Source organism: Belonocnema kinseyi, chromosome 5 (genome assembly GCF_010883055.1).
Source record: "Belonocnema kinseyi isolate 2016_QV_RU_SX_M_011 chromosome 5, B_treatae_v1, whole genome shotgun sequence".
NCBI classification, from domain to species: domain Eukaryota; kingdom Metazoa; phylum Arthropoda; class Insecta; order Hymenoptera; family Cynipidae; genus Belonocnema; species Belonocnema kinseyi.
In genome coordinates, this window is record NC_046661.1 from 137,991,183 (window position 1) to 138,005,988 (window position 14,806).

Sequence of the window (14,806 nt, forward strand, 5' to 3'; positions counted from 1 at the left end):
CAACAAAATAAATCAATTTTTATTCTAATAGTTGGAATGTTCAACAAAATAAATCAATTTTCATTCTAAATAGTTAAATTTTCCAGAAAAAAGTCGAATTTTAAAAAAATAAAGCAATTTTCATTCTAAATAGTTGGAATTTCAACAAAATAAATGATCGTTATTCTAAATAGTTGAATTTTCAAGACAAAAGTCGAATTTAAAAAAAAACACATTTTTATTCTAAATATAATTTTCAACAAAATGAATCAATTTTTATTCTAAATAGTTGAATTTTCTACAAAATAAATCAATTTTTATTCCAAATAGTTGAATTTTCAAGAAGAAAAAATGAAATTATATTCTAAATAGTTGAATGTTCAACAAAATAAGTCAATTTTTATTCTAAATAGTTGGAATTTCAACAAAATAAATCAATTTTTATTCTAAATATCTGAATTTTCCAGAAAAAAGACGAATTTGCAAAAAATAAAACAATTATTATTCGAATCGGTTGTATTTTCAACAAAATAAATACATTTTTATACTAAATAGTTGAACTTTCAAAAAAAAAAATTAATTTTTATTCTAAATAGCTGAATTTTCAACATGAAAAAAACAAATTTCATTCTAAATAGTTGGAATTTCAACAAAATAAATCAATTTTTATTCTAAATAGTTGAATTTTCAAGAAAAACTTCGAATTTTCAACAAAAAAATCAATTTTTATTCTAAATAGCTGAATTTCCATAAACAAGAAATCAATTTCTAATAAATTAGTTGAAGTTTCAAAAAAATATTTTAACAGAATGTTAATTTGCAACGAAGCTTTGGAATTTTCAACTCAATAAGACTAGTTTTTAACAAATAATTTTTACTAGAATAGACAAATTTCGAACAAATTACATAAATAAGCAAGAACAGAATAACAAAAAGGTTAATTTTATACCAAGAAGATGAATTTTTAAACAAATAGTCGAAATTTTTAAGAAAATAGTTAAATTTTCAACCAAATAGTTTCATTTTTGACGAAAATAGTGAAAATTTTAAATGAAAACAACGAATTTTCAACAAAAGAATTGAATATTCAACACGAAAATATGAATTTTCAAGAAAAAGGTTAATTTTCAAAGAAATATTTGAATTTTGTAGGAAAATAGTTGAATTTTAAACCAGGAAATATGGATTTAAAAAACAAGTTAATTTTTAACCAAATATTAGAATTGGGTAAGAAAATAGTTGAATTTTCAACACGAAAATATGAATTTTGTAAGAAAATAGTTGAATTTTCAACACGAAAATATTAATTTTTAAGACAAAATTTAATTTTCAACCAAATATTTGAATTAAAAAAAAAAGAGTTGAAGTTTCAAACAAAATATATGAATTTTCAAGAAAAAAGTTAATTTTCAACCAAATAGTTGCCGTTTAACCAAAAATAAAGATTTAAATTTCTACCAAATGCGTGGAAGTTTTAAACTAATAAAAAAAACCATTTTTAAGTTAAAATGACGAATTGTCAACAGAAAAAAAAAACAGTTGATTTTTGACTCAAAAGTATACATTTTTACCAGAGAAAGTAAATTTTTTAAGCAAGTAGTTGAATTTTTAACGCCAAAAAGATGAATTTTCAACCTAAAAGTTTTATTTTTCACGAAAATAGTGAAAGTTTTAAACGAATTTTCAACAAAAGAATTGAATTTTCAACCCAAAAATGTGAATTTTTAAGAAAAAAGTTAATTTTCAACGCTTTCGTTTAATTTTATACAAAAATAGTTTAATTTTTACAAAAATAGATTTAAAATTCAAGCCAAAAAGATGAGTTTTTAAACAAGAAGATTCATTTTGAACCAAAAAGATGAATATTCTACTAAATTTGAGAAAGTTTTAAGCCAGAAAGAACAATTTTTAAGTTAAAAGAACGAATAGTGAAAAAACAACAAAAAAATAGTTAAATCTTCAACCCAAAAAGAATATTTTTCAACTAAATAGTTGAGTTTTTTACGAAATTAGTTGAATTTTCAAGCCAAAAAAGACCAATTTTTAAACAAGAAGATTGATTTTCTATTAAAAAATGAATTTTCAACCAAATAGTTTTATTTTTTGGAAATAGTTAAATTTTCATCCCAAAAAGTCGAATTTTCAACAAAATATTTTAACAGAAAGTTAATTTTTAACCAAGCTATGGAATTTTAAACTCAATAAGACAAGTTTTTAACCAAGATTTTCTACTAGAACAGACGAATTTTTACGAAAAAAGTTAATTTTTTAAAGAAAATAGTTGAATTTTTAACCCTAAAACACGAATCTTTAAACAGGAAGATTGAGTTTCTTCCAAAAAGATGAATTTTCAACCAAATAGTTGAATTTTCCACCCAAGAAGACGAGTTTTCAACAAAACAGTTGACGTTTTCAACACGAAAATATGAATTTTCAAGGAAAAATTTTTAATAAATTTTTAATTTAATAAGACAAGTTTTTAACTTAAATTTTCTATTAGAAAAGAAGAATTTTCAACAAATTACATAAATATGCAAAAATGGAATAGGTAAATATTCTGTAAAAAAAACAATTAATTTTCAACCAAATAGTTTCATTTTGAACCAAAAAGATGACGAATAGTAAAAAAAAACAGTTGATTTTTAATCCGAAAGTATAAATTTTTAAGAAAATAAGTAAATTTTCTAAGAAAATAGTGGAATCTTCAACCCAAAAATATTAATTTTCAACAACAAAAATAATAATTTTGTACTAAGTAGTTTAATTTTCTAAGAAAATGGGGGAATTTTCAACTGAAAAATACGTTTTTTCAACAAAAAAGTTGCATTTTTAGCGAAAAAAAAGATGAAATTTTAACAAAACGGTTGAAATGCCAAACCGAAAATATGAATTTTCAAGAAAAAATCTCATTTTCGACCAAAATAGTTAAATATTTAGCCCAAAAATATGTGTTGATGAAAATTCAACTCCTTTTTTAAAAGTTGAACAACATTTAGGTTCAAAATTTAACTATTTTTTGGAAAATACGTCTTTTTTGTTAGAAAAAAATTAATATTTTCGGGTTAACAAATTATAATGGTATCGGTGAATATTCTTTTTTTTAGAAAATACCTTAATTTTTAATCAAATTTTTTTATTTTTAACCAAAGCGATGAATCTTCAACCAAAAAAATTAATTTTTGACCTAACCGTGACATTTTTAACTAAAAAGCGTATTTTCAACAAAGTAAATGAATTTCTGACCAAATAATTGAATTTTTAGTTTAAAACAGATGAAATTTCTACGATGAGAGGTGAATTATCAAATCAAATTTTTTTAATTGAAATTAATTTTAATGTATTTAAAATTTTTTTAAATTCCATTACATAATTTTAAATTAATTTTCAACAAAAAGTTAATTTACTACTAAAATAATTCGATTTTGAACCACCCAAAAAACCAATTTTCTACAAAACCGTTGAATTTTTAATCCAAAAATATTTATTTTCAAACAAAAAAAAAAAAAATTTTCAACTGAAATATTTGTTTTTTGAAACAAAGGAGATAAATTTTTGCCAAAATAATTGAATTTTCAGTTTGAAAAAGGTATTTCAAAAAAATAGTTGAAACATTAAGGAAAACAAAATATTTTTGGACGAAACAGTTGAATTTTGAACCAAAAATTATGAAATTTCCGCGATGAGAGGTGAATTAGCCAATCAAATTTTTTTAAATTAAAATTAACTTTAATTTAATTTAATTTTTTTTTAATTCTATTACTTAATTTTAATTTAATTTTCAACAAAACAGTTGAATTTTCGACCAGAAAATATTAATTAAAAAAAAATAATAATAATTTTTAACTAGATTTTTGAACTTTCTAAGAAAATGGTTGAATTTTTAACAGAAAAATAAGGGTTTTAAAAAAATTGAACATTTTTTACCAAACAGTTGCATTTTTAACCAAAAAATGTAAAATTTCCGTAATGAGAGGCGTATTAGCAAATCAAATTTTTTCAAATTAAAATTAATTTTAAATTAATTTAAATTTAATTTTTAACAAAAAGTTAATTTACTACTAAAATAATTCTATTTTGAACCACCCAAAAAACCAATTTTCTACAAAACCGTTGAATTTTTAATCCAAAAATATTTATTTTCAAACAAAAAAAAATAAAATTTTCAACTGAAATATTTGTTTTTTGAAACAAAGGAAATAAATTTTTGCCAAAATAATTAAATTTTCAGTTTGAAAAAGGTATTTCAAAAAAATAGTTGAAACATTAAGGAAAACAAAATATTTTTGGACGAAACAGTTGAATTTTGAACCAAAAATTATGAAATTTTCGCGATGAGAGGTGAATTAGCCAATCAAATTTTTTTAAATTAAAATTAACTTTAATTTAATTTATTTTTTTTTAAATTCTATTACTTAATTTTAATTTAATTTTTAACTAGATATTTGAACTTTCTAAGAAAATGGTTGAATTTTTAACAGAAAAATAAGGGTTTTAAAAAAATTGAACATTTTTTACCAAACAGTTGCATTTTTAACCAAAAAATATAAAATTTCCGTAATGAGAGGCGTATTAGCAAATCAAATTTTTTCAAACTAAAATTAATTTTAAATTAATTTAAATTTAATTTTGAACAAAAAGTTAATTTACTACTAAAATAATTCTATTTAGAACCCAAAAAACGAATTTTCTACAATGCAGTTGAATTTTTAACTCAAAATATTAATTTAAAAAAATAAATAATTTTCAACTGAAAAATACGTTTTTTCAACAAAAAATGGATGTTTTTACCAAAAACGACGAATATCCAAAAAAATACTTGAATTTCTAACAAAAAAAGGAATAATTAGAATTTTGTTTAAAAAAATTAATTTTCAACGAAACAGTTGCATTTTAACAAAAAAAAAAAATATGAAATTTCCGTAATGAGATTTTTCTTAAAATTAAAATTAATTTTAAATTAATTCAAATCTGATTTTTAACAAAAAGTTAATTGAATTTTCAAATAAACAATACGTTTTTTCATCAAAAAGTTGAATTTTTTAACCGAAAACGACGAAACTTTTGCTACAAAAATTAATTTGTAGCCAAACAGTTGTATTTTTAACCAAAAAAGATTAATTTTTAACAAAGCAGTTTTAATTTTTAACTCTAAAAGAGGAATTTTCAAGAGAAAAGCTCATTTTTCGACCCAAAGGGTTTATTTTTTCACCAAAATAGTTCAATTTCCAGTCCAAAAATATGTTTTGTTGAAAATTAGAGATGAAAACTTTGGTAGAAAATTAAACTATTGAAAGTTCATATTTTCGGGTTAAAAATAATAATTCTATTGTTCAAAGTTCATCCATTTTTTTAAAAAATATCACCTTTTTAAATGATAAATGCTTTTTCTTTTCAATTCCACTATCTGGATAAAAATGAACTGTCTTGTTGAGATTTGGTTTTGACATATTTGAAATTTTGAAAACTCTTTTTCAATTTCTCGCAAGAATGCTAGGAAAATTATATTTCTCCTATCCGAAAATCAAATAAAAAAAGAACTTAATTCGTTTTTTTTTGTTGTTTTTTCTTCAAAAATTGTTTATTTATAGGACGGTTCGTGTTACAACCAGTACCACCGAATGTTTGGCCCACCAAATGGAATGCTTTCCGCCTCCATTCCCTACCCCTCAATGCCCTATCCCGTCGAATCCCCAATTTTCGGCAGTTATGGCGACTTTTCCTACACTGACAGTTCCCCCGATGCGTCGCCATCTATCGCCCGATGCTGGACCGGCATCGAGGACGAATCCTCCAACGGATACGAGAAACACTTTCTCAATATCGACCAGAAAAAGGAGGAGAGTCGATGCAGAGTCGAGCAAACTCGACAAAATCTCGAGAAGAGTCTTGGCATCGATTTAGAAAACGAAGACGACAAAACCGTCCTGCGAAACACGCGAAATCTCACGACAATTTGCGAGGAAGGTGGAAATAACACCGACAGTCAGGAATGAATGCTCAATTCATCTAAGTCATTTTAAAGTCGTTCAAGTTCCCGCCGCTTTTATCGAATTTTTCTGTTTAGATATTTGTTTGTTTCTTTTTGTTTTTTGTTTTTTACTTGAAAAAAAGGGGCTCGTAATGCTTAAAGTGTAGAAAAGGCATTTTGGAATTTGAATTTCGCGCCAGAATTTTTGAAGAGCCACGCTTAAAACATAACCTCTGATTTGATATAATTTTGGCGCGAAATTTGAATTTTTTAGATTTTCTTTTATCGCCTTAACACTTTTGACCTGTATTTTTTTTTAAAGAAATCTATAATAATATATTTTTAGCCTTTTCAGGTGGATTCTATATCTGGATTATACATAGATAGTTGAAAAAATAATTTTTTTAATTGATTATATCGGTTTTATAATTGATTTTTATAGATTTTCGACATTATTATTAATTAAGGTACATTTTAGTGATTCTAGGTTTTTTACTATGTTGATAATAATTATTTTTTATTCTACCAGGTTGTTTATCTAAACATTAACAATACAAAATTTATAACTAAAAGTTTTTTGCAAAATGTACAAAAAAAATGTATATTTCAAAAAGTGTAAATTTAACTTATTCGAAACAAAAACATGATTTTATACATTTTCAAAGAATGCTGAATTGAACAAAATTTGTTTAAAATTTCTTGAATAGCAAAGACTGAACATTCGAAAAATATTTATACTTTTTTAACAAAAAGGAAATTTTCCAGAATTTTAAAATCCAAAAATCGAAAAGAATAATGATTGTCTTTTGTTCGGTTTTCGGCTTTTAAAATTTTAAAAAATTAAACTTTTTTGTTAAATAAATAAAGTATTCGAAATAAAAAATTCCCGAGGTGAGAAAATTGCGGACAATTTAAAATTCATGAATTGGAAAATTGCCGTTATAAAATATCAGAAACAAAGAAACTTTTATATCTAGATAATCAAGAAATTTTTTTAAATTAATATATGAAATAATAAATAAAATACTTTTATTTAATGAAGGTATTTTTTATTAAAACAATTTTTTAATTGTCCGAATTCGTGAATTTTATAATTTTGAAAATTTTCAGCACCGGTAATTTTGTGTTTTTAAATTTTAAATAATTTTAGCATTTTTTTAGGCATTTTTTTGTTATCGAGAATTTTTGAATTTGGAAATTTTAAATTTATTGTGATTTAGGACGATGGAAAAATCCCGAAAAATAAAATTTTGAAATTGGAAAATTTCCGAATTTAAAAATTAATTTTTGTTTCTAAAATTATTGTTAAGTTTAAAATAACAATTATTTTTAAAAAAGTGGATGTGGAAATAATTTTCTTTAAATTATTGTTATTTTAAATAAAAAAATTATTTTATTATTTTTAAACAATAAAATGTTCGATTTTTTCTTTTTATATGAATAAATAATATTTATAAAAAAATGGAATTGTTGAAATTCGGGAATTTTCTTTTATCGGAAATTTTTAAAATGTGTAAATTTTGAGTCGTATAAAGTTTCTAAAATTATTGTTTGAATTTAAAATAACAACATAGAAACTTCAAACAATAAAAATATTTTTTTTACAAAAACATTTGATTATTTTAGTTTTATAAATATATAATTTTTATTTAAAAAATTTCATTGTTTAAATTCAGGAATTTCCTAGTTTGGATATTTTATAATTCGACAATTTATTATTCGGAAATTTTCAAATTCGGTAATATTAGAAACTCTTCGGTATTTTTCTTATTTAGGAATTTTATTCTTCAGAAATTTTTATCATTCGGAAATTTGTAAATTAAAAATTTTTTAGTTGACGATAATTTAGGAAAACTGGAAAAATCTCGAAAAAATCAAATTTCCAAGGTAGAAAATTCCCGAATTCAAACAATTAAATTTTTTAAAAATATTATTTATTGATTAAAAATTAAATAAGCAAATCTTTTTTAAATAAAATTATTTTAAGTGTCTAAAGTTTCTAAAATGATTTTTTTAACTAAAAATAATCAGTGAGACAAAATTCATTTAGAAATATATTTTATTTGAACTATTGTCATTTTAAATTGAAACAATAATTCTAGAAACTTTAAACAAAACAAATAAGCTCTTTTTCCCATAAAAATATTTTATTTTTTTATTTTTTAATAAATATATAATATTTATAAAAAAAATTATTGTTCAAATTCGGGAATTTTCTTTTACCGGGAATTTTTTAATTTATTGTAATTTAGGACGACTGAAAAATTTCAAAAAAATAAAATTCCCGAATAATAAAATTTCCGAATATAAAGAGTTGAATTTTTTTTACAAATATTTTTTATTGATTAAAAACACACTATGGACATTTTTTATTGGAAATTAATCTTTTTAGATTGAAAATTCAACTATTCTCTCAAAAGTGGAATTATTTTGTTGGAAATTCAAGTATTTTGTTGAAATAAAAAATTATTTGACCATAAAAAAGACATTTTTTTCAAAAATAAATAAATAAATTTGAAAATTTTCAAGTATGGCCCCCTAATTAGATATCGAGTACGTATCTAGAGTTTAGATATAAAAATGCAACTTAGAAATTAGAATACCTATCAAAATTGAACTATTAAACACCTCGTGAGCATAATTTTAATTTTGAAAGTCTGAATCAATTCAGGTGTCGAAAAAAAGATCCCACCGCGATTATCAAAGTCAGCCTTTCATTGAGATCTCATTTTTCACGATTTTCAGCCAAGTTCAGATCCAAAAATATCACCCGACTTTGCTGAAGAAATTTTTGTAGTAAAACAAATGAATTTTTTATAAAAAAATGACACATTTTTTTTAAATGTTGAACTTTCATCCCGAAAATATTTAAGTTTATTTTTTAACAACAAAATATAAATTTTCAACCTAACAGTTGAATTTTTATTCAAGAAAAATGAAATTTTTCTTAACAAGGGGTGAACTTTTGATATAAAAAAAAAGAAATGATTTTGGAAATTTTGTTCCAAACAAGATTTCAGTTGTCTTTTCAACACTAAAATATTAAATTCAAACAAAAAATACATTTTCTACAACATATTTAAATTTTAAACAAATAAAAAAACTTAATTTTAAACTGAAAAGTATGCATTTTCAACCAAACAGTTGCATTTTTTGCAAGAAAGATGTCACTTCTTCTTAAACTGATGAATTTTAAAAAAATTCTCAAAACAATAGTTCAACGTCTACGAAAAAAAGTTTAAAACAAAAATAAATTTTCTAGGAAATAGTTAAATTTTCAACAAAACAACAGAATTTTTAAACAAAATATGTGACTTTCAAATAAAATAGTGTAATTTTCTACCAAAAAGTTGAAGTTTTTTCCAAGAAAGATGAATTTTTTTTTAAAATAGGTGAATTTTTAATTTAAAAATCAATTTTTTTAAGAGAAATTTTCTTCCAACAAAGATTTCAGTTTTCATTTCAACACTAGAATATTAAATTCAAAGAAAAAGTTAGATTTTCAACGAAACAACAGAATTTTTATATCAGAAAGTACGATTTTTCAACAAAATTGTCGAATTTTTTTTCAAAAAAGATATAATTTTGCTAAAGTAGGTGAAATCTAAAATTAAAAGAACAAATTTTTAAAAAAGTTAAATTTTCAATCAAACAATTTAATTTGCAGCCAAAAATGATGTCTTTTTTAAAAAACCATTAAATTTTCAACCAAATAATAAAATTTGTAGCTAAAAAGATAATCTTCAGCAGAAAGTTTTTTCAAATTTGCAAAAATTACCTTGAACTTTTACATAATTTAAGTACGGTCCCTTAATAGATAAAAACACTGATATCAAAACTAAGAATTATAAGATTGCTCCGCATGCGGAATCGTATCCGTCTCGATGAATATAATTTTTATGAATTACGGTCTTCAAAAAAAGGGGGGGGGGGAATCTTGTAATTAAGACTCGCATCATGACAAATTTTTTTTATTTCCACGTGCAATTCGAAAATACTTTGTAAAAGTATATGGTTTCGTAACCATCCTTCCAAATGCTGTGATGCCTATCGATTTATTAAATCCGTTCTCAAATATTTTATATTTTTCGAGCTCTCGTTTCAGGGTGTCTACCTGGCCCGGAAATCGGAAAATGACCGAGAATTTGACTTTTGACTTTGGGAGAGGCAATTTTCGAAAATATTGTTTTGAAATTTAAAACCTTGACTTTATAATTACATAAATTTAAATGTCTGGTTACGAATGAAAAATTATAAATCTGAATATCTGACTTTCCAACTCAATTATAATCCTTTTTTTTAATTCTTAATTTCGGGAAATAACCGGGAATTTAAAATCGGCCGTGGGGTAGACACGCTATCTATTTTTTCGACATCACGGTAATTAAGAATTCGTTTAGGATAGTGTTTTTACATTTTAATAGAAATTAAGGCGATTAATCGTAGTTTTAATAAAAGCTGGGCAGTATACTCTAAAAATGAAGGATTATACTTTGCATTTGTAAATTAATTCAATTTTGGTTTTGTAACTTAGTTGTGAAATCAAAAGCGCCCGGCTTTGAGACGTGATCATTTTTCTCACGTTTTCTGATTGTAAATTTCCTTCTAGCTTTATTTATCTTAGTTCTTTTTTTTATGTGGAACTTTTATATTCTATGGTTCGTTCTTGTGATTTAATTCTAGCTTATGAAGATTATTATATTAGAATGTATATGAATATTGTATAATTAAAGATAATAGAAGACCTGTGCTTCCGAAATATCGACTTTTCATTGATTAAAATTTATTTTATTCAAGAATTTTTTTAACCCTATACATTCCTTGATTATAGTCTTCCTAATTAAACATTCCCATTATTCTCTGATGGAAGTAATACCGAAGAATTTGTACGAAAAATGTAATTTTTTGAATTTCTGGAATTTAAAAGCTTCTAGAATATTCTCGAAGGTTCCTAATAACGTCACAGAATAATAATATTATTGCGCAATTCTAAGAGCTGAATTTGTGTAAGCAGATTCAAGGTTATTACGAGAAAAATAAGGAGGATTTAGTGACTCCTTATAGATGATAAATTTAATGAAAAAAGTGAAAAACGTTATTCTGCAGTCTAGAAACTTCTGGAACTTTAAAATAAAGAGGAAGATATATAATTAAAGAACATTCTACAACTTTATTGGTTCGAGTCCGTGCTAAGTTTCTAGAACTTTGTTGATGACGACACAGAATAATATTCTGCAATTGTAAGAGAAGCTGCTTTCAGTTTATTTATTATCTCAATTAAAAATTTCGCGTAATTACTTTCAAGGTTATACTTTACTTGGTTCTAGCATTTACTACTGCGTCATATAGTTTATGGGAGAAACAAGGATGATTTATTGATTCCTTATGGATGGAAAATTTAATGAAAAAAGTGAAAAACATTATTCTACAGTCTAGAACCTTCTGGAAAATCAAAATAAAGAAGCAGATATATCATTAGAGGACATTCTACAAATATATTGATTCAAGACCGTGCTAGGTTTATAGAGTATTTTTTATGACGTCACAGAATAATAATAGTAATAATATTGCGAAATTTCACGAGCTGCATTCATGGAAACATGTTCAAGGTTATCACGAGAAAAACAAGGATGATTTATTGCTTGCTTATAGATGATAAATTTAACCAAAAAAGTGAAAACATGATTCTACAGTCTAGAAACTTCTGGAACTTTAGAATAAAGAGGCAGATATATTATAAGAGAACATTCTGTAATTGTTTTGGTTTGAAACCATGCTTAGTTTCTAGAACATCCTTCATGACGTCACAGAATAATATAATAATAATATTGCGTAATTTTAATAGCCGCATTGTTGTAAAAAGTTTCAATATTATTACGAGAAACACAAGGATGATTTACTGCTTTCTTATAGATGAGAAATTTAATGACAAAAGTAAAAAACATTACAGTCTAGAACCTTCTGGGACTTTATAATAAAGAGGCAGATATATATAATTAGAGAACATTCTACAACTGTATTGGTTCAAGACCATGCTAAATTTCTAGAACATTCTTGATGACGTCACAGAATACTACTGCGCAATTGTAAGAGCCGAATTCGGTCAAGCGGCTTTAAGTGTATTTATCATCTTAATTAAGAATTTTGCGTAAATACTTTCAAGGTTGTGCTTTACTTAATCCTAGCATTTCCTACTGCTTCAATAGTTATGGAAAAAACAAGGATGATTTATTGCTTCCTTATAGATAAGTTCAGTGAACAAAGTGAAGAACATTATTCTGCAGTCTAGAACCTTCTGGAATTATAGAATAAAGAGGCAGATATATCATTAGTGGAAATTCTATCATTGCATTGGTTCGAGTCCGTGGTAAGTTTCTAGAACATTCTTGTTGACGTCACAGAATACTATTGCGCACTTGTAAGAGAAAAATCGGTTAAGTGGCTTCAAGTGTATCTATTATCTCAATTAAGAATTTCACATAAATATTTTCAACGTTATACTTTACTCGGTCCTAGCGTTTTCTATACTGCGTCATATAGATATGGAAAAAACAAGGATGATTTATTGCTTTCTCATAGATGATAAGTTCATTGAAAAACATTATTCTGCAGTCTAGAACCTTCTGGAACTGTCGAATAAAGAGGCAGATATATCAATAGCGAAAATTCTGTTATTTTATTGGTTCGAGTCCGTGGGAAGTTTCTAGAACATTCTTAATGACGACACAGAATAATATTGTCCAATTATAAGAACCAAATTCAGGTAAGCAGCTTCAAGTTTATTTATCATCTCAATCAAGCATTTCGCATAAATACTTTCAAGGTTACATTTTACTTTGTGCTAGCATTTTCTACTGCGTCATATAGTTATGTAAAAAACAAGGATGATTTACTGTTTCATTATTGATAACATATTTAACTAGAAATTCCTGTGATTATTTATGTAGCGCGCAAATGATTCATGAAAAACATTATTCTGCAGTCTAGAACATTCTGGAAATTTAGAATAAAAAAGCAGATATAATATTAGAGGACATTCTAAAGTTATATTGGTTCGAGTCCGTGCTGAGTTTCTAGAACATTATTGATGACATTACAGAAGAATAATAATATAGCGCAATTTATTGACTTTCAGTAATAAACTGCTCACAGGTGATTTATTGCTTCCTTATAGATGATAAATTCAATGAAAAAAGTGAAAAACATTATTTTGCAGCCTAGAACCTTCTGGAACATTAATATAAAGAAGCAGATATATTATTAGAGAAAATTCTACAATTATATTGGTTCGAGTTCGTGGTAAGTTTCTAGAACTTTATTGATGACGACATAGAACAATATTGCGCAATTGTAAGATCCCAATTCAGTTAACCAACTTCAAGTTTATTTATTATCTCCATTATTTTGCATAAATACTTTTAAGGTTACATTTATCTTTATGCTAGCATTTTCTACTGCGTCATATAGTTATGGGAAAAACAAGGATGATTTATTGCTTCTTTATTGAAAAACATATGTAACTAGAAATGCATGTCTTTATTTATTTAATGCGCAAATGATTCGTGACAAACATTCTTCTGTCTAGAATCTTCTAGAACTTCAAATTAACAAATATATGAATAATGTATACATTATTCAAATAGAAATTCTAGAATTTCAAATTGATAAATATTTGAATAATATAAACATTAATCATATACTTACAAAATAATAAAAATATATATTTCATATATTTTCATTATTCATATGTCATATATTTTGAAGTTCTAGAAGATTCTAGACTGCAGAAGAATGTTTTTCACGAATCATTGGTGCACCAAATAAATAAAGTTTTTAAAGTGATAAAGCATTTTTTATGGTAGGTCATATACTCGGGATTCTTATCGCTTTATTTTGGTATCAAGTACCGAGCGAGGCCTAGAAATAAGAGATACCATCCAGACGTGTGTATAAACTTTTTGATTTCACAAACATGAATGCACTGACATCAGTTATTTTTGCTGTTCTCCAAAGTTCGATTTCTTAGTTAATTCACAAAATTTGATAATCATTCTTTACCCGGCTCTTATCTAACATTATGTAATAAAAAACCATTTGATATGAAGTCATATGCATTTTTTATTCATAGATATATGCTCGTTTTAGGCACCCTTGTTTAGAAAGGGCAGTTTGCTTATTACATGTTGAAGATTTAAAATAAAATTAAAAAAAAACTAAATACAAATATTCATTGCTAAAATTAATTAACTATTTTTCAATGTACTAACTCTTAAGATTTCTGAGTATTTGCGGCTTTAAGAGTTACGATGTCAATTTTTCTTTCACAAATAAATATGGTAATATATTTTCGAGATTTTTTTCTCTGGTGCACTAAAGCCTTTTTTAAGTATATTATATAGAAATCAAGACCGACTTTTTACTTTTTGTCTAAATAATTATGACTAATTTAATTTAAAGTAATAATTTTTAATACGCAAATAATTCAGAGGTCAAAAAACATTTCTTTTCTATGATGTAGAATATTCTAGAATTTCGAAAATTTTCTCACTCTTGCACTAAAGCTTCTACGCAATTTATTTTATGGAAAATAAAGTCCGATATATTGCTTTTTGTCTAATTATGCATGACTAATTTCATTGGAAATCATATTTTTTAATACGTAAGTAATTCAGAGGTCAAAAAACATTTTTTCCATAATGTAGAATATTCTAGAATTTCGAAATTTGTCTTACTCTTGCACTGAAGCTTTCTTTTATAATGTAGAATCTTCTAGAACTTTGACATCAAAATTGAGATATGTTTGATAGATAAAGAGATTGAATGATTTTTGAATATAAAGTGAATGTTTGAATTTTACGT

General features: G+C 24.6%; 1 protein-coding gene across 1 annotated transcript in view; it reads left to right on the forward strand.

Moving 5' to 3' along the window:
• The window catches only part of LOC117172526, a 41,865-nt gene extending 35,291 nt beyond the window's left edge, over positions 1 to 6,574 (forward strand). The window contains exon 6 of the mRNA XM_033360553.1: positions 5,568 to 6,574. Within this exon, the coding sequence (XP_033216444.1) occupies positions 5,568 to 5,972 (405 nt within the window). The 3' untranslated portion in view covers positions 5,973 to 6,574. The remainder of the gene's footprint in view (positions 1 to 5,567) is intronic.
• The last annotated feature ends 8,232 nt before the right edge of the window (positions 6,575 to 14,806 follow it).